The following is a 24,463-nucleotide window of genomic DNA, read 5'->3' as shown; positions in this document are numbered from 1 at the left end:
GAGCAAGTGCCTTTTAATTTCATGGCTGCAGTCACCATCTGCAGTGATTTTGGAGCCCAGAAAATAGTCTGTCACTGTTTCCATTGTTTCCCCATCTATTTGCCATGAAGTGATGGGACCGGATGCCGTGATCTTAGTTTTCTGAATGTTGAGTTTTAAGCCAACTTTTTCACTCTCCTCTTTCACTTTCATCAAGAGGCTCTTTAGGTCTTCTTTGCTTTCTGCCATAAGGGTGGTATCATCTGCATATCTGAGGTTATTGATATTTCTCCTGGCATTCTTAATTCCAGCTTGTGCTTCCTCCAGTCCAGCGTTTCTCATGATGCACTCTGCATGTAAGTTAAATAAGCAGGGTGACAATACACAGCCTTGACATACTCCTTTCCCGATTTGGAACCAGTTTGTTGTTCCATGTCCAGTTTTAACTGTTGCTTCTTGACTTGCATACAGATTTCTCAGGAGGCAAGTAAGGTGGTCTGGTATTCCCATCTCTTGAAGACTTTTCCACAGTTTGTTGCGATCCACACAGTCAAAGGGTTTGGCATAGTCAATAAAGCAGAAGTAGATGTCTTTCTGGAACTCTCTTGCTTTTTTGATGATCCAGAGGACATTGGCAATTTGATCTCTGGTTCCTCTGGCTTTTCTAAAACCAGCTTGAACATCTGGAAGGTCACATTTCACATACTGCTGAAGCCTGTACCATAGATGGGTTTTAAATATTCTTGTGCTTGAAAGGAATCATACAGGGTAGGGCTCTGTGTGTATGTGTGTGTGTGTGTGTTTATATACAGGTTTCTTTCACTCAGTATAATGTTGGAGACTCCTCTGTGTCATGACATCAGTATTTTTTCCTCTTTTTATTGCTAGGGAATATTTCATTTATAAATGGACCATGGTGGGTTTGTCCATTCTCCTGTGGATGGACATTTGAGCTCTTGCATTTGGGTTTGGTTGTGACTGAAGCTGCTCTGAACCCTCCTGAGTCTTCGTGTGGACATTTGTTTTCATTTCTCTTGGGGCAGGTCTCCAGGAGAGGGATCAGTGGATCACAGGGTAGATTCTTTTTGAAGCTCCAGTGCTTTTTCCTGGTTTGGAAATTACATACCAGCTGGTAGGCCAGGCCTTTTTCCATTATTTTCATCAGGTGGGTGTGGCCAGCAAGACTTAGGTCACCCAGGCAGGTCTGCCTCAACCAACAACTGTAATTGAAGCTGAATGTAAATGATTATAATTCTGAGCTGTTTGGTTTAATTTTGTAAAATTGCAAGAAGCTGGTATATTTTGAGGGTTGTTTTTTTTCTTTTTTAAATAAAAGATTAGGTATAGATAGAGCCCCCATATGAATTTGATTCATGCCTGAGTCATGACTGAGAATTGACGTGCCGCACTGGAGAGCTGACTCAATGCAACATTTATGTGCCCCTCCCCACCCCCCCCCCGTGGGCTTCTGATGTGTGACTCAGTGTTGAATGAACATGAGCGACCTCGTTTTGCAGGGTTTCCTGCTGAGTTTTCTTTCCTCCCCGTCCCTCTGCTTGCGTTGTGGTCAGCTCTCCACTGCCCCACCTGCCATTGATATTCATTGTATTGTCAGTGAACTCTGTGCAATAATATCTTCCCCCTCTTTTATTAAGAGGGATATTTCGTTTTGTAGCTTGGCTTTTCCTCCAGTGTTTAAACCGTCTTCACTGTCACAGAAGAAATGCTTAATCGCACCCATCAAGCCAGAATATTCTGATGTGTCCCTCAAGACGCTCTTCACAAATTTCACATATGTTTCCAGAGCTGAAATTGTCCTAAAACGAGCACTTAAGCAGAAATGAAAAGATCTGCCTAGGTGTTTAGCTACTGTTTGTGATTATGCTATGCTGGTACCCCTGACACCAGAGGGAAATTAATAGCATTATAGAGTATGGATCCCTCTGGCATTTTGAGAAGAAGGATCCTAGGAGCTTTGCTCGGTTTGGGGAACTACAGATGGGAAATATGGAATTTTACTCTCAAGCAACATGAGAAACAGCTTGCAAGTGTCCGCTGATTTCTTTTTTTTTAAGCTAAAAAAATGATCGTTTTGAGTACAGCCGATTGTCTGCTGATTTTAAATGTCTCCTCCTCTGCAAGTGCCTTTTGGCCTTTTTTTTTTCCTTTTGTCCAGACTGTGAGTTAGGAGCCTTTAACAAAAACACACGGGCCAAGCGGTGTCTCACTGTCGTGCAGGCACCTGTCTGAAAATTGAACTTTTGTCCACAGGATCCTCTTCACTGTGAATCAGGGTCTTCTATGATCAAAATGTTAAAAACTATCATATCACAAATTTATAATATTTACTTATATATTTACATATTTTAAAATTATATTATCAATTCATTTTTTAAAATTTCCCCTAAGATATGTGCGTGTATAGTTTAACAAATCAGGTTGTTTTGTGGGGCTCACAGTAAGCAAGTCTGATGACCGTCCCCACCCCCAATTCCCACATAGGGATGCGCGAAAACCGATTTTAGCTGTTTCCTCACTTGTTTTGCCTCCACATTTTCAACTGCATGCCTACTCTGATGTTTCTTGACTTTTTCAGCTTTAAGAATCTTCCATGATTTCTTCGTGTGGAAGGTGAGGATTTGGTTCTCTTATCCATCTCCACCCCCACCCCCCCCCCGACCCCCACCATCCTACACAAGAGACACTGTGTTTTTTAAGGTTAGTTCATAGTCACAGCTTAAAAATGGAATATTGTTCAGCCTTAAAAAGGAATGAAGTTCTGACAACATGGATGAACCTTGAAAGCATTACGCCCAGTGAAAAAAGCCAGACATGCGTGTGAAGTGTCTGTGCATGGGTATTCAGTAGATCACTTCAGTCCGTTCAACTCTTTGTGACCCTGTGGATTGTAGCCTGCTAGGCTCTCCTGTCCATGGAGTTCTCCAGACAAGAATACTGGAGTGGGGGCCATGCCCTCATCCAGGGGATCTTCCTGACCCAGGGATTGAACCCATGTCTCCTAAGGCTCGCATTGCAGGCAGATTCTTTACTGCTGAGCCACTGGAGAAGCCCCATGAAGTGTCTGCTGCTGCTGCTGCTGCTAAGTCACTTCAGTCGTGTCCGATTTCTGTGCGACCCCATAGACGGCAGCCCACCAGGCTCCGCCGTCCATGGGATTCTCCAGGCAAGACTACTGGAGTGGATTGCCATTGCCTTCTCCTCATGAAGTGTCTAGATTAAGTAAATTCAGAGAGACAGAGAGTAGCTTAGAGGTTACCAGTGGCTGGAGGGAGACGGGACAGGGAGCTACCTCTTCGTGGTTGCAGAGCTTCTGTTCTGTGAAAAGGTTTTGGAGCTTTGTGCTGATGCTTGCTCAACACTGTGAGTGTCATCAATGCCCCTGAATTGTCCAGACTTTAAAGAGCACATTTTCTGTTGTGTATATTCAACCTTGCATTTAAGTACCTTGGTTAAGAAATAAACAATAGCTTACATTGTTAAGACTGTCAATGGTATTCACTTATTTCCTTTCTTGTGCAATTTGGTGTTTTCCAGAGTTGGCAGTGATCTCCGTTTTTTCCCCTTTGCCTAGTTTTCTGGGCACCCGTTGTTAATCCACCACTAGCCTCCCACCGAGGACTGTAGACTCTCCCCCACGAGCATTCAAACCTCCTGGGCTCTACAGTCTGCCTTTTCCCAGAGCCCTCCAGCCCCTCTTCCCATCTGGGGTCTGGTTCTCCGAGCCTGTTGCAGTGTCGCTCTGATGTACTTTTTTTTTTTTTTTTTCTCACCGCCTGGAGATGCCCTTTATTCCTTTCCCCCTGTCTTGACTTTCTTGTCTCACTGCTTCATCTCATGGAGTAAACACATCCTTGAGTGTCTTTCTGATAAGGGGCAACAGGGAGGTCAGTCTCCGGCTTCTGCAGACGCAGAGCCTGACCTGGGGACCCCCTGCGCAAGGAATCTAGGGAGGACATGCTCTTTGGGGTAGTGGCTCCGAGCGGCTCCACTTGACATCTTTCCGGCTGGGGTCACTGTCACCGAGTCTAGGCTCGTACAACGCATGGCAGGCCGGTAAATCTAGAGACGAGTTGTCGGAGCAAGGAATAGCGACTTTGTTCAGAAAACTGGTAGACTGAGAAGATGGTGGGCCAGTGTCCCAAAGAACCATCTTACCCGAATTCAGGATTCTTTTATATTAAAAGGGGAGTGGGTATGAGTGGCTGTTGCAAACTTCCTGGTGTCAGAATCCGCTGTTCTTGCCTCCATTTATTTAGGTCAATCACGACGTTCCTATAAACCTTCAAAAAGACAAACATTATTCTCAGTTCTGCAGCTTTTTATCTCTCTCTGAGTGGAAAAGTGTTTTAGAGCCTAGAACTTCCCTGGTGGCCCCGGGGTTAAGCACCGCCTGGGAGTGCAGGGGACATGGGTTCCTCCCTGATCCGGAAGATGCCACATGCCGAGGAGCAACTAAACCTGTTTCACCTCAACCCAGAGCCCGTGCACCTTAGGGCCTACGCTCTGCAACAGAGGAAGTCCCTGCAATGAGAAGCCCACCCACCGCAGCGAAGAGTAGCCCCTGCTCGCTGCAACTAGAGAAAGCCTGTACAAAGCGTTGAAGACCCAGTGCAGCCAAATAAACGAAATAAATAAATAGATTAAAAAAAAATAAAGATCGGAGCCTTGAGAGTGGACTCTCCTCTATATTTTGGGCTACGGGCAATGTTCTTACAGCAAAAGCAATTGCGTACAAGGTAAAAGAAAAGAAAACAGACCCAGTGTGGGGTCGGATTTGTTCTTCCCTGGCGCACTGGTAGCCCCGTTTGTCTTTCTAAGCAGGGTTGCGGCTGCGGGAGGATCTTCAGTACCTGTCATCTGGAGTCATGAAGGGGACTGGTGGGTAACGACTTTTTTTTTTTTTTGAGCTCATTCCCTGAAGTCTTGTGCCGGGTGATTACCACCTCCCCATCACTAGACTCTCCCCTGCAGGCCCTGCTTCTTAGGGGTAATTGAAGGTTAATCAGATACACTACTTCCTGCTTCCGTATCAGCTAGTTAATATGTCACTACATACAGATTAAAAAAAAAAAATTTCCCAACATTTAAAGGAGCTTTGCTAGTGTTGACAGTTTCCAGGAAGCTACCCATGTTGAGGGATTATCTTAAAAAATATATATATATCTATAGGATTTATCATACAGTCCAGGAATCGCACTCCCTGGTGTTTACCCAAACAACTGAAGAGTTACGTCCGCACAGAAGCCAGCACACGGATGATTACAGCAGTTTTATTCATAATTGCCAAAGCGTGGAAGCACCCAAGATGCCCTGTGATAAGTGAATAGATAAGTAATACCAGGGCCCATCCAGACAATGGACTATTATTCAGTGCTAAAAAGAAACGAGCTATCAAGCCATGAAGAGACATGGAAGGATCTTAAACGCACTTGACTTAAGTGGAAGAAGCCGGTCTGAAAAGGCTGAATACTGTACAATTTCAGCTATAAGGCATTTTGGAAAAGCCAAAACCGTGGAGCCAGTAAAAGGATTAGCGGTTGCCAAGGGTTGCCAGGGAGCCGGAAGAGATGAACAGACGGAACACAAGAGTTCTAGGGCGTGGAACTGCCGGTCCTGACACCAGAATAGTAGATGCATGTCTTTGTGCCTTTGCGCAAACTCAGAATATACAGCACAGAGAGCCATCTCCAATGTAGACTGTGGACTTTGGGTGATAACCATGTGCCGGTGTAGGTTTACTGATCGTAACAAACGCCCCACCCGGTGAAGGATGTGGATGGTGGAGAGGCTGTGCATGTGTGGTGCAGGCAGTATGTGGGAATTCTCTGTACTTTCTGCTCAGTTTGGCTGTGAATATAAAACTGCTCTAAAAAAAAAAAACACGTGCCTTTATCTGCTGTAAGAGTTTCCTGTTGCTGCTGTAACAAGCACCACAAGCACAGTGGCTTAGAACGACTCAGATATATCATCCGACAGCACTGGAAATTAGAGGTTCACATTGGTTCTAACTGGGGTAAAATCAAGGCAGCAGCAGGGCTGCGTTCCTGCTGGAGGCTCCTGGGAAGAACCTGTTGCTTTGCCTCCTCCAGGTTCTAGAGCCCACCGACCTCCCTTGTCTCGTGACCTTTTCTCCATCGTCAAGTCAGTGACATAGCATCTTCCAGTCTCTCCTGTCTGACCATGCTCTTGTCGTCACATCTTTCTGATTCTGACTCATCTTGCTCTCTCATAACGTTTCTTGTGATGATGTGGGCCCTACCCAGCTCACCCAGGATCATCTCACCATCTCAGAATCCTTAACCACAGCTGCTGAGTCCCTCTTGCCATGTAAGGTGACATGACAGGTTTTATGGATTAGGAGGTGGTCATCTTTGAGGGGGGTGCTTCCCAGGTGGCGCTAGTGGTAAAGAACCCGCCTGCCAATGCAGGTGATGTAAGAGACGTGGGTTCGATCCCTGGGTCAGGAAGATCCCCTGAAGGAGATCATGGCAACCCTCTCCAGTGTTCTTGCCTGGAGAATCCCACGGACAGAGGAGCCTGGTGGGCTGCAGTCCATAGGGTCACAAAGAGTAGGACATGACTGAAGTGACTTAACATGTACGCACACATCTTTGGGGGAGAAGTGATTATTTTGTTGATCACGTATGCCCTTTATTATTTCTTAAATTATGTTTGCACTGGGTCTTCCTTGTAGCGCACCAGCTTTCTCTAGTGTCAAGCATCGGCTACTCTCCAGCTGCAGAGCACAGGCTTCTCATTGCAATTCCAGTGGAACCCAGCTCCATCCCAAGACCGATTCTTGGTCATGTTCCAAGCTGTGGGAGGCAGGGAGACTGTTGAGGAGAAGGAAGGAAGGAAATCCTGTTGGGTTCCAGGTTTGACTGGAGGACAGAGGACAGGGATTCTTAAGAAAGGGACCCACCTGAGTCGTTGGAGATGCCTTTCCATGTCCAGCATCCTGGATTCTGGCCAACTCTCCCTTGAGAGGCATAACCTTTCTGATCTGTGTCTTATCACTTGTCCATGAGAATATTGTATTTTTCACGTGTAGAAGCAGAAAAAAGATTGGTATCCAGCGATGCCTAGGGATAGAGGGAGCTTTGACAGAAGAGGTTGGACTTGACGTTGAGAAGGTGATGGGATGCCAAGGCTGGCGAAGTACCCCAGTGACATCGACAGGGATGAGATATGGGGAGGGACTGGAGTGGTCTTACTGGCGATGTGGTCTAAATGGGAGGCCCCGAAACACGCAAGGATGGAGGTTGCCGGGCATGCCTGGGCCGCCTCTGTACTTCTGTGCTGGCCTTCCTTGGCGGAGCTTACCACAGATGGCAGCTCTAGAGGGCTGTTGAATTCTAAAGCAGGTGAGACAGAGTCTGGGAGAGGGATGATTAGCCCCCGGCATAGAGGAGGTTCCCACAGGCTTCCTCTGACGGCCCCATGGAGCTGAACTGATGGGCCACTTTTACTGTTTCTGGGAGTCTAAATGCAAGAGACCTGGGTTCAATTCCTGGGTTGGCAGGATCCCCTGGAAAAGGAAATGGCAACCCACTCCAGTATTCTTGCCTGGAGAATCCCATGGACAGGAGCCTGTCAGACTACAGTCCATGGGGTCGCAAGAGTTGGACTCGACTTAGTGAGTAAACCACCAAACGTAGACAGTGTGTTAAAAAGCAGAGACATCACTTTGCCAACAAAGGTCCGTATAGTCAAACCTATGATTTTTCCAGTAGTCATGTACGAATGTGAGAATTGGATCGTAAAGAAGGCTAAGTGCCGAAAAATTGATGCTTTCGAATTGTGGACCTGCAGAAAACTCGAGAGTCCCTGGGCTGCAAGGAGATCAAACCAGGCAATCCTAAAGGAAATCAACCCTGAATATTCATTAGAAGGACTCATGTGGAAGCTCCAATACTTTGGTCACCTGATGCGAAGAGCCGAGTCCTTGGAAAAGACGCTGATGGTGGGAAAGGCTGAAGGCAAAAGGAGAAGAGGGTGATAGAGAATGAGATGGTTGGATGGCATCACTGACTCAGTGAACATGAATTTGAGCTAACTCTGGGAGACAGAGGAGGGCAGAGGAGCCTAGTGAGCAGCAGTCCATGGGGTCACAAAGAGTCGGATGTGACTGAGCGACTGAACAACAGCAGCTGAGGCAGGTGCAATTTTCTACAGGTGGCGCTGAGATTTTTCTTGGGAGCATCTAGTGCCGAGCCAATGACTGTGTGTGAGTGATGCTCTGCAGAAGAGAAATCATTTTCTTTCCTCACGTATTTGTTCTTTATTCTTGTGTTCGTAATACCTGGTTCTGTCACTCGGATGTTATTTTGGAGATGGATGATGCAGATGTGTTTTTCAAGGCAAGGCGGCATTAAGTAATTTTAGAAACCCATTCAGCACTGTGCCTGTCAGTGCTGACTGTCATACGGTTGCAATGGGTCGTGGGTGTACTCTAGCCAAGACGTCACAGCATCTGTAAGAGGAGACAACTGTGAGTGAGTGTCTAATTCACTAAACACTGGAGAACTCTGGATCCCGTTGACTCCACTGCAATTCGAGTCCAGTTTCATTTCTCTCCTTTCCCTCTCGTGGTTCCCTTCTCACTGAGGTGGGGATGGTCCTGCTTTGGTCAGTTCCCGGATCTGCCACTTCCTGGCTCAGTGACCTTGGGCAAATGATCTTATTACTTCGAGATTCAATTTCTTTATCTACGAGCAGCAGTTAGGACAAACCTAGATACCGTATTTAAAAGCAGAGACATCACTTCGCTGACACAGGTCAGTATAAGTCAAGGCTATGGTTTCTCCAGCAGTCAGGTATGGATATGAGAGATGATAGCAAACTAGACTCCCTCTTCACAAAGTCCAGATTAAGCTCTCACAGCAGTTGATTTCTCATGGCTGCTTTTTGCCTTGGAATAGTTCCCACCTACCACTGAGAATTAAGGCTTAACCCAGGTGACACTCAAGAGTTCCAGCTGGGCCACAGAGAATTAGGAAAGTCCCCACTGGAAGGGCTTCTGGGGATGGTTTAACGGTTTGCTGCTTTTCACGGCTTTGCAGGTCATGCTGGCGGCTTCCTACTGGTCCCTCCTGGCCCCGGCAGTGGAGATGGCCATGTCCTCCGGCGGCTTTGGTTCCTTGGCCTTTCTCCCCGTGGCCATCGGCTTCACCCTTGGAGCGGCCTTTGTCTACGTGGCCGACCTCCTGATGCCTCACTGGGTGAGTACCGCTCCTCCCTGGGCTCTCGTGTCAGGGCGTGTCCAGCTCTGTGCCACGAATCTACTTCTGTTCAAACTCAACACCCTGGGTCATGTCTCTGTTAAGTGGCTAGTGGTATCGAAATAGATACTTCAAGCCATTTAGGGCTTTTACCTAGAGGGATTGAATTGTGACTGAAAAGAAAATAAGCTCTCGGTGGTCTGACTCATCAGCTCTTCAGTCGCATTTTGCTAAGTTCGGATTTTAAATGTCAGATCTTGTTAAACACGCAGAGAACACCTGGACGTCATTTGCTGCGGCACTGTCTGCAGGAATGGACCTCGACTGGGGCAAGGGAGTGACCGGGACACTGGTCCTGACCCTTAGCGAGCTTATGACGTCACCAGGGAGCTGAGAACACGCTGGACCACAGCAGAAGACACTCAGCAGAGCATCCCCTCCATGAGCACTGATTAATAGGGGGATGAGGTTGGGGACCCGGCAACAGGGCTCTGGACTGGGCTCACTTCTGACACAAACCAGTTGTATGTCCCTTACCCTCAGTTTCCTTCTTTTGACTTGAGGGTTTATAACTCCCTTTAGGGGTTGCCAGGTAATAATTTTAAAAAATCTAAAAAGGCACCAAGGATTTCCCTGGTGTTCCAGCGGTTGAGAATCCTCCCTGCCCATGCAGGGGACATGGGTTCAATCCCTGGTCCAGGAGGGACCACAAGCCTCGGGGCAGCTAAGCTCGAGCGCCACAACTTCTGAAGCCTGCATGGCCTCAAGCCCCCGACCCCCGCAGCTCGCTGCAACTAGAGAGAGTCTGCACAGCCATGAAACCCCAGCTCAGCCAAAAATTGTGTATTAAAGAAAGTAATAAGGCACCAGAATTTGGGTGAGCCGATGATTTTTTTGTTTTTTGCCTAAACAGTGCTGGGAGGTTGGCTTTGGGGAGCGAGCTTTTCCTGGCTCACAGAGAAGCCCGATACACAGAGCAGCCTGCATTCTGGCTGCAGTCCCTGAGCAGAGAGAGCCAAAGCCAGACCGTGAGACTGTGACCCAGCTCCATTGGCTGAAACCAGCTTGGCTGAAGGGTGGCTGTCAGGAAGGACCCAGTGCAGGCACGCGTCACCTTAACAGGCGCTGTGTTTTAACAAGTCCCTGAGGTGGGCAGAAGCCCCCCGAGAGACCTGAGCTGGGGCTTGAATTCTCTGCTCACCCAGGAAGGGAGGAGGCGTGGGAAGGACCATCCGGGGGAGAGAGTTTCTCTGGGGATCGTGGTGGGCGGGGAGCAGGTCGGGTTCCCTGGAGTCGGCAGGGCTCGTACCCCAGGACGTAGGCTCACCTTTCCCCACCTGCCTTCTTCCTTCCCCATCGGAGAGAGAGAAGGAAGAGTCTTGGGAGGAACGTGGCCCAGACACTCATGAGAAACCAATCACTCTTGATCCGGAGGGACCAGCCTCTGGACCAAACAGCTCATTGTGCAGTGATGTCTGCGTGGGGAGCCGTGATGTCATCTTGGAGGAAAGACTGTGTCCTTCTCGTTCAACGAGAGCTTGTCAGGCTGTGGTCCTCTGTCCCCACCCCCCCGGACCCTCTGCCCCCTTGTTGTTGGACACGTCTGCTTGGTAATGGCTCTGGGAGGGTCCTCCGGGTGGATTGCCATAGCCTGCTGTCCAGCCCACCTGGGTTCCGTGTAACCTTGCCAGTGGAGTGTATTCTCCTTGCCCGGGCAGGAAGGCCAATGGCGTTCACGCCTGGATGGCAGACCGGGGCTGGCACGGCCCCTGCTGGTCTCCTTCTGCCCTTCCCACCCGAGCCCCCCCGGGCTTCCAAGGAATATATGGCAGAGGGCTCTTTGTCTCGTGAGGAGTCACTGTTCCCTGGTACTGGGGCGGGGAGGGCGGGGGTGGGGTGGGGGTGTCAGCGTATTTGATCAGCTGCCCGAATGTAGAGGCTTTCTCTGGGCCGTGTAAATAGTCATTTGTTCTATGCTGCGGTACATTTTTTTTTCCTTAACCTTTTGCTTCCTGTTTGCTCTACTGTATGCTTTGAATATAGAGAAGATCCCAGCGGGAAGTCTTGGAAAATGAGGCCTGGTTGGGGAGTGGTGGGTGAGCACTGAGGGAGAGAATGAAAGGTCTTCAGAAAGGGCGTAAAAACCATGAACGCCCAGGACCTCGCTCATTGGCAGAAAGATCAACCTGGCAGGAAGCATCTGTTCTGGGATGTTTTAAGAGAAGTTAGTTCATGCTGTTGATGTGAGAAGGGGAATTTGTCTTGGACGAACTCATAAACAGATAAGCATTGTTTATAACTGCAGCAGTACCCAAATGCAAACGTGACGCTAAGAGTGGTGTCGGGGAGCTGTCTGTCCATCTCTCTGAGACAGGCTGGAGGTTTCCCTCGGTCTCACTGTGAATTTGCCAACCAGACCCAGAAAGGGCAGCTGCTTGGACGTAGGCAAGATGCATCTTGGAGTCTGAGTTATTGGGTTTTGACCTTGAGTCTGGCTGGTTGTCAGCATTGATTGTGCAGTCAAGGGGAATACATTCTTCTGGGGGAGAAAGCGGTGGCCAGAGTTTGGTTTCAGAACGCTCACTGCAGTTGGAGTGTAGGAACCAGGAGTTCCGTGGGGCAATTCCAACTGAGATCTCTTCAGTTTCCTGTTCACCTCACTTTGCGATAAAGCCACACGGCTCAGCACACAGCCCAGGAGCAGGACGCAGTCGTGAGAGCAAAAGGCTTTGGCTGCAGCGATGACAGACGGGGCTCGTCCTGCAAAACGAGTGCCTGGAGGAAGGGGGCCCTGCCTGCAGAAGACCCCACAGCCTCTGCTTTGTCCTTTGGGAGGACTGTGCATGGACTTTGGGCAAGAGGGAGCAAGCCAGTCCCTGGCGAAACAAGCCGGTGCAGGAGTATGCTCAGCACAGAGGTGCTTTGAGGGATTCTTTTAGCATTCCCTAAACATATCTTTTAAACTTTTCTTAAATTTTTCCTTGGCCTTTTTTTTTTTTTTTTTTTTTTTAGTATTTCCTTGGCTGTGCCACAGGCCTGTGGGATCTTAGTTCCCCGACCAGGGATCGAACCCGTGTGCCCTGCACTGTAAGTGCGGAGTCCTAACCACTGGAGTCCCAGGGAAGAGCCTGCTGGAGGGCTTCTGACATTGACCCGTGACGGTCCAAGCACAGGTGCCTCTGCGAGTCCACAGGGGAGGTGCCCTCCCTATTTCTTCTTACACATTCAGGACCTGAAGGGTGGCAAGACTGCAGGAGGGCGGGAAGGAAATGGTTAACTCTGACCTTGTCCTCTAACTCGGCTCCCCTCCATTCAGCCTTTCAGATGTATTTGTCTCCCTTTTGGAGCTTGAGCCCCACATTGCTCATGAAAAGGGCTTTACTCATAACAGCCTGTCAGGTTGAACCCGCTGTGGCCACGTTAATTCCGCTTGTCCAGTCGCTCCCTGAAAGGGTGTTTATTTTCCTGCATTTATCTGAGGGTAGAGTGGAGAAGGCGGACACGGTCACCGTTAATGGGAAACGAGCTGACAGAGTTGTACGGAGGCTTTGCCAAATGATGGCTTAATGAGAGTGGAAACGGGCGGGGGTGGCTGAGGAAGGTGGAATCGGCCAGGCCCTGGAGGAAGGCGGTGGTGGTGAGTGTGGCTCAGGCCAGTCTGAGCCCATGGTCCCCCTGGATGGCTCTAGGGAGAAGCAGAATGGACCATGGACAGCTATCTGGAGATGCTGACATTTTTGTGATCTTTGCAGTTTGCTTCTATGTAAAGTTAAGATTGGCGGTGACTGCGAAGACTGCACCTTCAGTGTAAAGCAGAGATTTTTCTACTGGTGGGTGGAGGGGAGGCGGGGAGAGGAGGGTGGCTGTGTATCTCCATGGCTTCCTGTCTCTCTTTTTAGTCTTATTAATATTGCATTAATGCAACACACAAATCTCATTATAAAAATTAAACAGATTTTTATGTGACAGTCCTTTCTTGCCACAGACTGTATCCTGCTAAATTTCATGTGTTAAACTTAATTTCCAGTATGATGGTGTTAGGAAGTGGGGCCTTTTGAAGGTGACCAGGTCATGAGGGTGGAGCCCTCATAAATGGGATTAGTGCCCCGATAAAGGAGCCCCCAGAGAGCTCCCCTCCTGGCCTCTAGCACATCAGGACGTGTGCACACTGTCTATGAGCCAGGAAGTGGGCTCTCTCCAGACACTGAATCTACTAGCACTTTGACCTCGGGCTTCTCAGCCTCTAGAATTGCCAGAAATAAATGTCTGTTGTTTATAAGCCACCTGCTGCTGCTGCTGCTGCTGCTAAGTTGCTTCAGTCGTGTCCGACTCTGTGCGACCCCATAGATGGCAGCCTACCAGGCTCCCCCGTCCCTGGGATTCTCCAGGCAAGAACACTGGAGTGGGTTGCCATTTCCTTCTCCAATGCATGAAAGTGAAAAGTGAAAGTGAAGTCGCTTAGTCGTGTCCAACTCTTCTCGACCCCATGGACTGCAGCCTACCAGGCTCCTAGTTGATGGTAATTTGTTACAGTAGCCTAAAAAAAACATACCTGGTTTTGGAGAATTCCCTGGCAGTCCAGTGGTTAGGACTATGCTTCTGCTGCAGGGGGGACACGTGTGATCCCTGGTTGGGGAACTAAAGGAAAAAAAAAAAGTCAGCCTGAATGGAATAGGATGCTTCCTTTTTCCTGAACTCTTCCCAGATCAAAGTCAACCATCATCATCATCAGTTTAGTGGGTACCCTTGTAGATTTTTCTCTTTTCTCTCTTTTTTTTTCCTTTTGTAAAATGATTTACATTGTATCTTATAAATATTAAGACATAACCACTCCCTCCTATGCTTGTATTGTTTAAGTATGCTTCAAATGAACTCTAAAGCAACCTGAACGCTGCCTCCTGTATTTAGACTTCCCTCTCTTTACATGTGTATGTGCCTGCATGCGTTTTCGCACAGTTGGAACCGTCTGTGCTTTCTCTTCTTGTGTCTTATTTTAAAAATTCGAAATGGTTTTCATCTCCTCGTTTTAGCACCTTCGCGGAGACCTTCCGTCTTTGTGCAGCTTGCCGGACCGCTTCCCTGCGGCTGAGTAGTTCGGTCGCTCTGTGCTTTTGCGTACGTATGTGTGTGTGTCCTGGAGATGTGATTTTGTTATGTGTTTCCTGAAAAACAAGTAGTAACATACAAGCTGTGACGCCGCCACTTGCTTTTGCAGCTTTGCTTTCGGTCTTGGCAGCCTCCTCTCTGGGAGATGCCTGCTCCCCACCCCTTTCCTCCCTGCCTGGGGATCTGACATCCGAAGAGGCTGCCCAGGGACTGCAGGGGGCAGGGACGTGGACGCTCCTGTCGGGCAGCGTGGCTGACGACCCTGGCTGGTCAGGCTCCGAGGTCAGCAAGCGTCAGGGGTACTGCCTTCTCCCCAGCCCCTTCGTGAGTCTGTGTCCCGATCCTGTTCCGCTTCCCTTAGTCTTTGCCGTGATGGCACGGAAGATGCCTCTGCTGAAAACTTAAACGAGCAGGGTGGGCACATACTTTTTTAAAAATCATTTTTATTGGCATGTAGTTGCCTTACAGTGTAGTGTTATTTTCTACTGTACAGCGAAGTGAATCAGCCACATGTGTACTTATATCCCCACTTTTTTGGGTTTCCTTCCCATTCAGGTCACCACGGAGCACAGCGTTCCCTGAGCTGTACGTGGGTTCTCGTTAGCTGTCTATTTTATACGTAGTATTGCACATACTTCTAATATGTACTCAGCTGTTGCTGGTGTCGGCTTCCGGCTGCCGGAGTTGCGGTGAGAGCCACGTGTGACCACTGTTTGGAAGGGACAGATGCTGCAGGAGGCGATGATTTTGCCCCAGAAGGGGTGATGTATGTTTTCCTTTCCTTCATGGACTCTCCATCTTTAGCATTCTGATTCTACTTAACGGAAGGATACCTAACAGAGGAGGTGGAGGTGGGGGAGAATGTCGAGGGTAGCTTGCAGGGGGAGGAACTGCAGTGGCGTTTCCACTCGTAGACTCTATTGTCCTGTTGTCCTTGAGTTGCTAAGTCGTGTCGACTCTTTTGTGACCCTGCAGCCCGCCAGGCTCGTCTGTCCTTGAGATTTCCCGGGCGAGAATAGTGGAGCGGGCTGTCATTTCCTCCTCCAGGGCATCTTCCCAACCCAGGGATTGAACCCACCTCTCCTGCTTGGCAGGTGAATTCTTTACTGCTGAACCACCAGAGAAGATCCCAGAATTCTGGTATCAAAGAAGAAAAGGAGTCAATTTTACGGATGGAGCTGTTGGTCTGGCCACTTCTTCAAGAGGAAGGAGCTGGATTAAGGCCCCTGGAAAAGCTAAAAGGTTGTCGTCTCCTATATTGAGCCCTGGGGATACGTGACAGAAGGTGTCAGCGAGAGCAGGACGCGACGCTGGCCCTGAAGATGTGCTGTGCAGCTCCATGCCCGTGGCTCCTTTGGTCCTGTGTCTTGGGGCTGGAGGAGGGGAAGGGATCGTCAGCCGTGTGTCTCAGAAGTACACGTTGTCTCTAGAATCACAGCCAGTTCCCTTCAGAGCCTCCCTTCTCCAATTCCATGAGTAAATAGTAGGTGGACTCACCTTGACCTGAGCAAGACCAGGGTGTTCTGAATTTAATGCCAAAACTGATAGACGGTTGCGAGCACAATGGCTCGGTCCCCAGCTCCGAACACAGTCCTTCAGGCATTTGCACATTCTCTCCTGCTCACCCTGCAGAATGCGGTTTGTGTGTTCTTCACCAGAAAGCTCCCCTGGCCATCCCAGGTGTTGGCACCTCCCACATCTTGACCCTTCTCTTCCCTGTGGATAGCAGGCCTCCAGGAGGTAGGAATGAAGAATAAATGAATGGATGGAGATACTGAGCGGGAGATAGTGTTAGTGGCTCAGTCGTGTCCGACTCTTTGGGACCCCATGGACTGTAGCGCCTCTGTCCACGGGATTCTCCAGGCAAGAATGCCGGAGTGGGTTGCCACGCCCTCCTCCAGGGGATCTTCCCGACCCAGGGATTGAACCCAGGTCTCCTGCATTGCAGGCAGATTCTTTACACTCTGAGCCACCAGGGAAGTCCAATGAATGAATGAACGAATGAATGGAGATATTGGGAAGATCAAATAAGATCGTCTTTATGATATCTCTTTCCAGCCTCAAACTTGAAAACACTTTACAAGGACTTCCTGGTGGTCCAGTGGTTAAGACTCTGGGCTCCCAACGCAGGGGTGGTGGTGGTGGTTTAGTTGCTAAGTTGAACGCAGGGGGCCTGGGTTCAGTCCTTGGTCAGGGAACCAGATCCCACATGCTGCAGCCAAGAGTTCACATGCGGAAACTAAAGATCTCGAAGACTGCAGCTGAGGCCCAGAGCAGCCAAATAAATAAATGTTAGATATAGATTTAAAGCGCTTTATAGCCTTGAGTTCGGAGAAGGCAATGGCACCCCACTCCAGTACTCTTGCCTGGAAAATCCCATGGACGGAGGAGCCTGGTAGGCTGCAGTCCTTGGGGTCACTAAGAGTCGGACACGACTGAGCGACTTCACTTTCTCTTTTCACTTTCATGCATTGGAGAAGGAAATGGCAACCCGCTCCAGTGTTCTTGCCTGGAGAATCCCAGGAACGGGGAAGCCTGGTGGGCTGCCGTCTATGGGGTCACACAGAGTCGGACACGACTGAAGTGACTTAGCATAGCTTAGCATAGCATAGCCTTGAGTTATTTTCTGGAGGCAGATCTATGCTCCTTGGCAGTTGACCACTTTCTGGGCACCAGAAACACGAGCCACAGATAGTTAAATAGAAAAACTGAATCTGACGTGTGGATCCGTTACAGGCTTTTTCACGCTTTGTTTACTTCCTAATTATGTTTGCTGGAGAATCTAGAGACTTATACTGCCGTTTAGAGTCAACATTTTCTGAGCAATTGGACCAGGAAGTGTGCTAGAGGGTTGGGGTGAATGGGGAGTGTGGGTGGGAAAGAGCAGAGACGTTGCCTTTGGTGCCTTAGAAAAATACTGACGCCTGGACCTCCCGCAGGAAGCTCTGAGTCATTGTGTCCCGGGCAGGGCCTCGGTCTCTAAAGGAAAACATCCCCAAGAAGGCTCTGACGTTCAGCCAAGGCTGGTGACCTCTGATTGAGGCAGAGTATAACTTGCTTTGATTCAGGTGCTTTGCTTGGATGGTTCATTGCAATCCAAGTACCTCTTTCTTTCCTTTGGAAGCCAAAGTCTTACTGTTTATTGCGAAGAACTCAGTAAAGAGGGAAGAAGGGCTTCCTGCAGGTAATGGAGGGACGGTCTCAAGATGAAAAGGGAAAAGGGACCTGGCTCTGTGGTTGGTAAACTTGGGGGCACACCAGAGTGACCTGGGAGGCCGAGCAAACGCAGGCGCCCTGGCCCCACCCCAGGCTCTTGAGATGGAGCCAGGGCGTCTGCAGTTTGTCTGCTTTTCTTTGGAGGGGGTGGCATGCCACATGGCAATGTGGGATCTTAGTTCCCGACCAGGAATGAAACCCGTGACCCCTGCATTGGAAGTCCCCGAGGCGTCTGCATTTTGAAACAGGTCCCCAGGGGATTTTGATGCTCACCGGAGTGAGAAAATCACAGAACAGTCCAGCAAGGTGTGCTGGAGGAGTCTGGGCAACCGTCCTGTGTGAGGGACACAGATGGGAAACCTGGGCGGTGGGATACCCCAGACCCTCTGTTTCTCGTAGTCTCCTTAAAAATGTGTATATATATATATATATATATATATATATATTTTATGACAAATGAACTTACAAACAGAAACAGACTCACAGACATGGAAAACGAACTTGTGGTTACCGAAGGTAAAGGGGGTGGTGAGTTTAGGCGTTTTGGGTCAGCAGGCACAAGCCATTATGTATTCAGTGGACAGACAGCAAGGTCCTGGTGTATAGGACAGGAAACTGTGTTCTGTATCCAGAGTGACCATAATGGAAAAGAGCATGAAAAGAACATGTATAATGGAATCACCCTGTAGTGCACCTCAAACGCATACAACCTTGTAAATCAACTGTACAAAAAAATAATTTTTTTTTTGGTAATTGATGTGAAATTCACATAACATAAAATTAACTGTTTTATTTGTATGTATTTATTTCTGGCTGCACACTGGGGCTTGCCGGATGTTCTCTGACCAGGAATTGAATCCAGGCCACGGCTGAGAAAGCCTGGAATCCTATCCACTAGGCCCCCAGGGAACTCCTGAAGTTGGCCATTTTAAAGTGAACCGTTCAGTGACACATGGTACCTTCACAGTTCTGTGTAACCAACATTGCTATCTAGTTCCAGAACATTTTTCATCCCCCTCAAAAGGAAACCCCCATCCCCGTTAAGCCGTCGCTCCCCACCCCTCCCTCACCCCCAAGCCCTGGTCACCACAAATCTTCCTTCTGTTTCTGTCGATTCACCCATTTTTGGCTATTTTTCTATAAATGCGATCATACAGTAAGTGACCTTTTGTGTCTGTTTTTTTTTTTTTTTTTTTAACTCAGCATAATGTTTTCAGGTTTCATCAGCGTTGTAGCCTGTGTCAGAACCTCGCTGCTTGTTGTCTGAACGCTGCTCCATTGCCTGGTTACATCATGTTGGTCTCCCATTCATCCGCTGCTGCACATTTGGGTTGTCTCCAGCTCTGGGCAATTGTGAACAGCCCTGCTGTGGATGTCGGGGTACAGACGTACAGCGTTCGTTCGTACGCTCTGATTCTCAGTTCCCGGTGGTAGGCATCATGATCTCCACTTAACCAGCTGTTAGGTCAGTCCAGGCGGGCAGTGCGGCTAGTGGCTCAGATGACCCACAGTTTGCTGGAGACGCAGAGCTCTCTGGAGCTCAGCTCTGAATAAGAGGTGGCCAGGGCTTCTCCGGTGGCACTAGCGGTAAAGAACCTGCCTGCCGACGCAGGAGGTGTAAGGAGACACGGGTTTGATTCCTGGGTTGGAAAGATCCCGTGGAGAAGGGAATGGCAACCCACTCCAGTATTCTTGCCTGGAGAATTCCAGGGACAGAGGAGCCTGGCGGGCTATATAGTCCATGGGGTCTCAAAGAGTCTGAGCACATACAAGATACATTTCTGACTATTTACTCTCCATCCAAAACCCTTTGCGATCTTCCCCTCGGGTCCACGCCGTTTTGTCTTTTCTCTTTAACGTGGATTTTCTCCAGGGCTGTGCTCCAGGCCCCTCCTTACCTCCTTAGCTTCAGCTCAGGCCGGTCTTCTGCCCCCTGAGCCAAACGTCAGCTGCTGCAGCGGGTTCTCAGGACACACGTGTGCGCATCGTCATCTGAGCTTTTCCTCACGGTCTCCCTCTGCTGGAACCACTTTCCTCCTTCACGCGTCAGCTGGCCAGTCCTTATTTAGGACCAGATGCGTCCTTTCCTCCAGATGCGTTCCTGGAGTTCCCGTCTGGGTAAAGTGCCCTGCCTCTCTGCAGCCCTCTCCGCCCGGCCCCTGCCTGGCACTTGCTTCCCTGGTGAACTGTCAGCTCCTTGCGGGCAGTGTCTTGATCTGTCTTGTTTGCCCTGAATCCCCAGCACCTGCCACAGAGCATGTGGCCTGGAGCTGGGGCCTCAGAGCATCATTCGTTTGAGGATGGAGTGAGCATGTTTGATCCTGGCACTTTATTCATCACTGCATCCTCCAGCTTACATCAGTGCCTGGATCCGGCTGGATGCTGTGGCCCCACTAATACCTCCCAACGCAATAAACACTTCCTAAATGTGGGATCATTGAATGAAAAGGAGAATTATATGTACTGCGTGCATTTACATTTGTGCATAGCTCAAATACTTTGGTCACCTGATGCAAAGAGCCAACTCATTGGAAAAGACCCTGATGCTGGGAAAGATTGGGCAGGATAAGGAGAAGACAGAGGATGAGATGGCTAGACAGCATCACCAGCTCAATGGACATGGATTTGAGCAAACTCCGGGAGATGGTGAAGGACAGGGAAGCCTGGCATGCTGCAGTCCACAGGGTCACAAAGAGTCTGACACAAGTTTAGCGACAGAACAATAATATGTATATGTGCATATGGGTTTAAAAAAAAAAACAAACCAAAATGAATTGTAAGTAAAGTCCCTGCAAGGAGAAGGCTGGCTTTGTGAAGAATCAGGTGATCAAATGAGCTAAAACAGAGTCGGCATACTTTTTTAAGAACGACCAAGAAAGTAAATATTTTGCACTTTGCAGACCACATATGGTCTCTGTTGCCTTTTCCTTTCCTCTTCCTTCCTTACAATCCTTTAAAAATGTGAAAAACATCCGTAGCTCAGAGGCTTTAAAAGACAGGGCTCTGGCTGCATCTGGAACCTGGGCTGCCGTCTGTAGCCTCTTATTCTCAAGGTCATTCAAGGCCATGCGCTTTTAAACTTGGCTTTAACACTCTCATGGTTGATGCATTTATACGCTGGCTTTTTTTTTCTCCATTTGTTAAAATCACATATGTTAACTATTTAAAAAAATCCAGAGAATAGAAAAGTTCCCGGAGATAAGAAAAGTCTACTTTTAATCTCACCACATGGGAGCAACTATAATTCACGTCTTGGAACATTTGCTTTCTGTATCTTTTCCTGTTGCCTTTTTATCTGGGTGGGAAATGTCACAAGAATAACTCACAGTCGTGGAACGTGTACTGTGGGCATGCACGTTGCATGCACAGTCCTGCGTGCGTGTGCGCTCAGTCGCTCAGTCGTGGCCGACTCTTTGCGACCCCGTGGACTATAGCCTACCAGGCTCCTCTGCCCACGGAATTTCCCAGACAAGAATACTGGAGTGGGTTACCGTTTCCTTCTCCAGGGGATCTTCCCAATCCAAGGGTTGAACCCTCATCTCCTGCATTGGCAGGCGGATTCTTTACCGCTGCGCCACCTGGGAGACCACAGTAGCCCTGTGGGGTCAGTGGTGTTGTTAATTTTATTTGACAGACGAGGAAACTGGGCTCATTTCTGTGATGCAAATGATCTACATTCAGAAGGACGCGTGTCACTAAGCAGCAAGCCCAGGGATGCTCAGGTGGTGATTGAAGGTGCAAAAGGAGCCTTTGTCCCTGGGCCCCTGGGCAGCTGGAATAGTAGGGTACTTTGTTATTGCAGCAAAACACAGCTCATCCTAATTAATACCCTGAACCACCAAGACATGTGGCTACAATGTTAGTTGTATTATGCTATCCAGAGGGCTTCTGTACTCTTGGTAGAGATGCCAGAGGCATTCTGGTTGGATACTGTCTGTCTGTGTGTGTGTTTTGTTGATGAAAAATTAATCAGTTGATCTAAGATAGAAATGGAAAATGTTATTTGAGCCAAAATGAAGATTATAACCCAGGGACGGCATCTCACAAAACTCTGAGAACTGTTCCACCCACTAGAAGTCAAGGCACAGTCATATAAGTTTTTTTGAGACAAATCAGATCAGTCACTCAGTTGTATCCAACTCTTTGCAACCCCATGAATTGCAGCACGCCAGGCCTCCCTGTTCATCACCAACTCCCAGAGTTCACGGAGACTCAACGTCCATCGAGTCAGTGATGCCATCCAGCCATCTCATCCTCTGTCGTCCCCTTCTCCTCTTGGGGCAATCCCTCCCAGCATCAGAGTCTTTTCCAATGAGCCAACTCTTCGCATGAGGTGGCCAAAGTACTGGAGTTTCAGCTTTAGCATCATTCCTTCCAAAGAAATCCCAGGGCTGATCTCCTTTAGGATGGACTGGTTGGATCTCCTTGCAATCCAAGGGACTCTCAAGAGTCTTCTCCAACACCACAGTTCAAAAGCATCAATTCTTTGGCGCTCAGCCTTCTTCACAGTCCAACTCTCACATCCATGCATGACCACAGGAAAAACCATAGCCTTGACTAGACGGACCTTTGTTGGCAAAGTAATGTCTGCGCTTTTGAATATGCTATCTAGGTTGGTCATAACTTTCCTTCCAAGGAGTAAGCGTCTTTTAATTTCATGGCTGCAGTCACCATCTGCAGTGATTTTGGAGCCCCCCAAAATAAAGTCTGACACTGTTTCCACTGTTTCCCCATCTATTTCCCATGAAGTGACGGGACTGGATGCCATGATCTTAGTTTTCTGAATGTTGAGCTTTAAGCCAACTTTTTCACTCTCCTCTTTCACTTTCATCAAGAGGCTTTTTAGTTCCTCTTCACTTTCTGCCATAAGGTTGGTGTCATCTGCATATCTGAAGTTACTGATATTTCTCCCAGCAGTCTTGATTCCAGCTTGTGTTTCTTCCAGTCCAGCATTTCTCATGATGTACTCTGCATATAGGGTTAAATAAACAGGGTGACAGTATACAGCCTTGACGTACTCCTTTTCCTTTTTGGAACCAGTCTGTTGCTCCATGTCCATTTCTAACTGTTGCTTCCTGACCTGCATACACATTTCTCAAGAGGCAGATCAGGTGGTCTGGTATTCCCATCTCTTTCAGAATTTTCCACAGTTTCCTGTGATCCATACCATCAAAGGCTTTGGCATAGTCAATAAAGCAGAAATAGATGTTTTTCTGGAACTCTCTTGCTTTTTCCATGATCCAGCAGATGTTGGCAATTTGATCTCTGGTTCCTCTGCCTTTTCTAAAACCAGCTTGAACATCAGGAAGTTCACGGTTCACATATTGCTGAAGCCTGGCTTGGAGAATTTTGAGCATTACTTTACTAGCGTGTGAGATGAGTGCAATTGTGCGGTAGTTTGAGCATTCTTTGGCATTGCCTTTCTTTGGGATTGGAATGAAAACTGACCTTTTCCAGTCCTGTGGCCACTGCTGAGTTTTCCAAATTTGCTGGCATATTGAGTGCAGCACTTTCACAGCATCATCTTTCAGGATTTGGAATAGCTCAACTGGAATTCTGTCACCTCCACTAGTTTTGTTCGTAGTGATGCTTTCTAAGGCCCACTTGACTTCACATTCCAGGATGTCTGGCTCTAGGTGAGTGATCACACCATCGTGATTATCTGGGTCGTGAAGATCTTTTTTGTACAGTTCTTCTGTGTATTCTTGCCATCTCTTCTTAATATCTTCTGCTTCTGTTAGGTCCATACCATTTCTGTCCTTTATCGAGCCCATCTTTGCATGAAATGTTCCTTTGGTATCTCTGATTTTCTTGAAGAGATCTCTAGTCTTTCCCATTCTGTTGTTTTCCTCTATTTCTTTGCATTGATCGCTGAGGAAGGCTTTCTTATCTCTTCTTGCTATTCTTTGGAACTCTGTATTCAGATGTTTATATCTTTCCTTTTCTCCTTTGCTTTTCACTTCTCTTCTTTTCACAGCTATTTGTAAGGCCTCCCCAGACAGCCATTTTGCTTTTTTGCATTTCTTTTCCATGGGGATGGTCTTGATCCCTGTCTCCTGTACAGTGTCATGAACCTCTGTCCATAGTTCATCAGGCACTCTATCTATCAGATCTAGGCCCTTAAATCTATTTCTCACTTCCACTGTTTAATCATAAGGGATTTGATTTAGGTCATACCTGAGTGGTCTAGTGGTTTTCCCTACTTTCTTCAATTTAAGTCTGAATTTGGCAATAAGGAGTTCATGGTCTGAGCCACAGTCAGCTCCCGATCTTGTTTTTGCTGACTGTATAGAGCTTCTCCATCTTTGGCTGCAAAGAATATAATCAATCTGATTTCGGTGTTGACCATCTGGTGATGTCCATGTATAGAGTCTTCTCTTGTGTTGTTGGAAGAGGGTGTTTGTTATGACCAGTGCGTTTTCTTGTTAGTCTTTGCTCTGCTTCATTCCGTATTCCAAGGCCAAATTTGCCTGTTACTCCAGGTGTTTCTTGAGTGCCTACTTTTGCATTCCAGTCCCCTATAATGAAAAGGACATCTTTTTTGGGTGTTAGTTCTAAAAGGTCTTGTAGGTCTTCATAGAACCGTTCAACTTCAGCTTCTTCAGCATTACTGGTTGGGGCATAGACTTGGATTACTCTGATATCGAATGGTTTGCCTTGGAAACGAACAGAGATCATTCTGTCATTTTTGAGACAGAGGGCTGCACATTAGAAAGAAAGAAAGTGAAAATGTCAGTTGCTCAGTCATGTCCAACTCTTTTCAACCATATGGACTCTGTCCATGGGTTTCTCCAGGCAAGAAATTATCGACAGTTAACACAGTCCAGATCCAAGTGTCATCATCATGGGTGATGTGACCTCTTACAAAATCAAAAAGGAATGTTATCTTTTAAGGAGTTGTCTTGTTGACACTGGGAAAA

At 48.1% G+C, this 24,463-nt stretch overlaps 1 protein-coding gene across 5 annotated transcripts in view; it reads left to right on the top strand.

The window, feature by feature from the left end:
* The window catches only part of SLC39A11 (solute carrier family 39 member 11), a 375,544-nt gene that overhangs the window by 123,553 nt on the left and 227,528 nt on the right, over window positions 1–24,463 (top strand). For all 5 annotated transcript variants that reach the window (XM_070389009.1, XM_070389011.1, XM_070389008.1 and 2 more), the window contains exon 4: window positions 9,063–9,221. In XM_070389009.1, the coding sequence (XP_070245110.1) occupies window positions 9,063–9,221 (159 nt within the window). The remainder of the gene's footprint in view (window positions 1–9,062; window positions 9,222–24,463) is intronic.

The sequence above is a fragment of the Bos mutus genome, chromosome 19 (assembly GCF_027580195.1).
Source record: "Bos mutus isolate GX-2022 chromosome 19, NWIPB_WYAK_1.1, whole genome shotgun sequence".
In the NCBI taxonomy this organism is placed as follows: domain Eukaryota; kingdom Metazoa; phylum Chordata; class Mammalia; order Artiodactyla; family Bovidae; genus Bos; species Bos mutus.
This window is presented reverse-complemented; position numbering and strand designations above follow the sequence as displayed.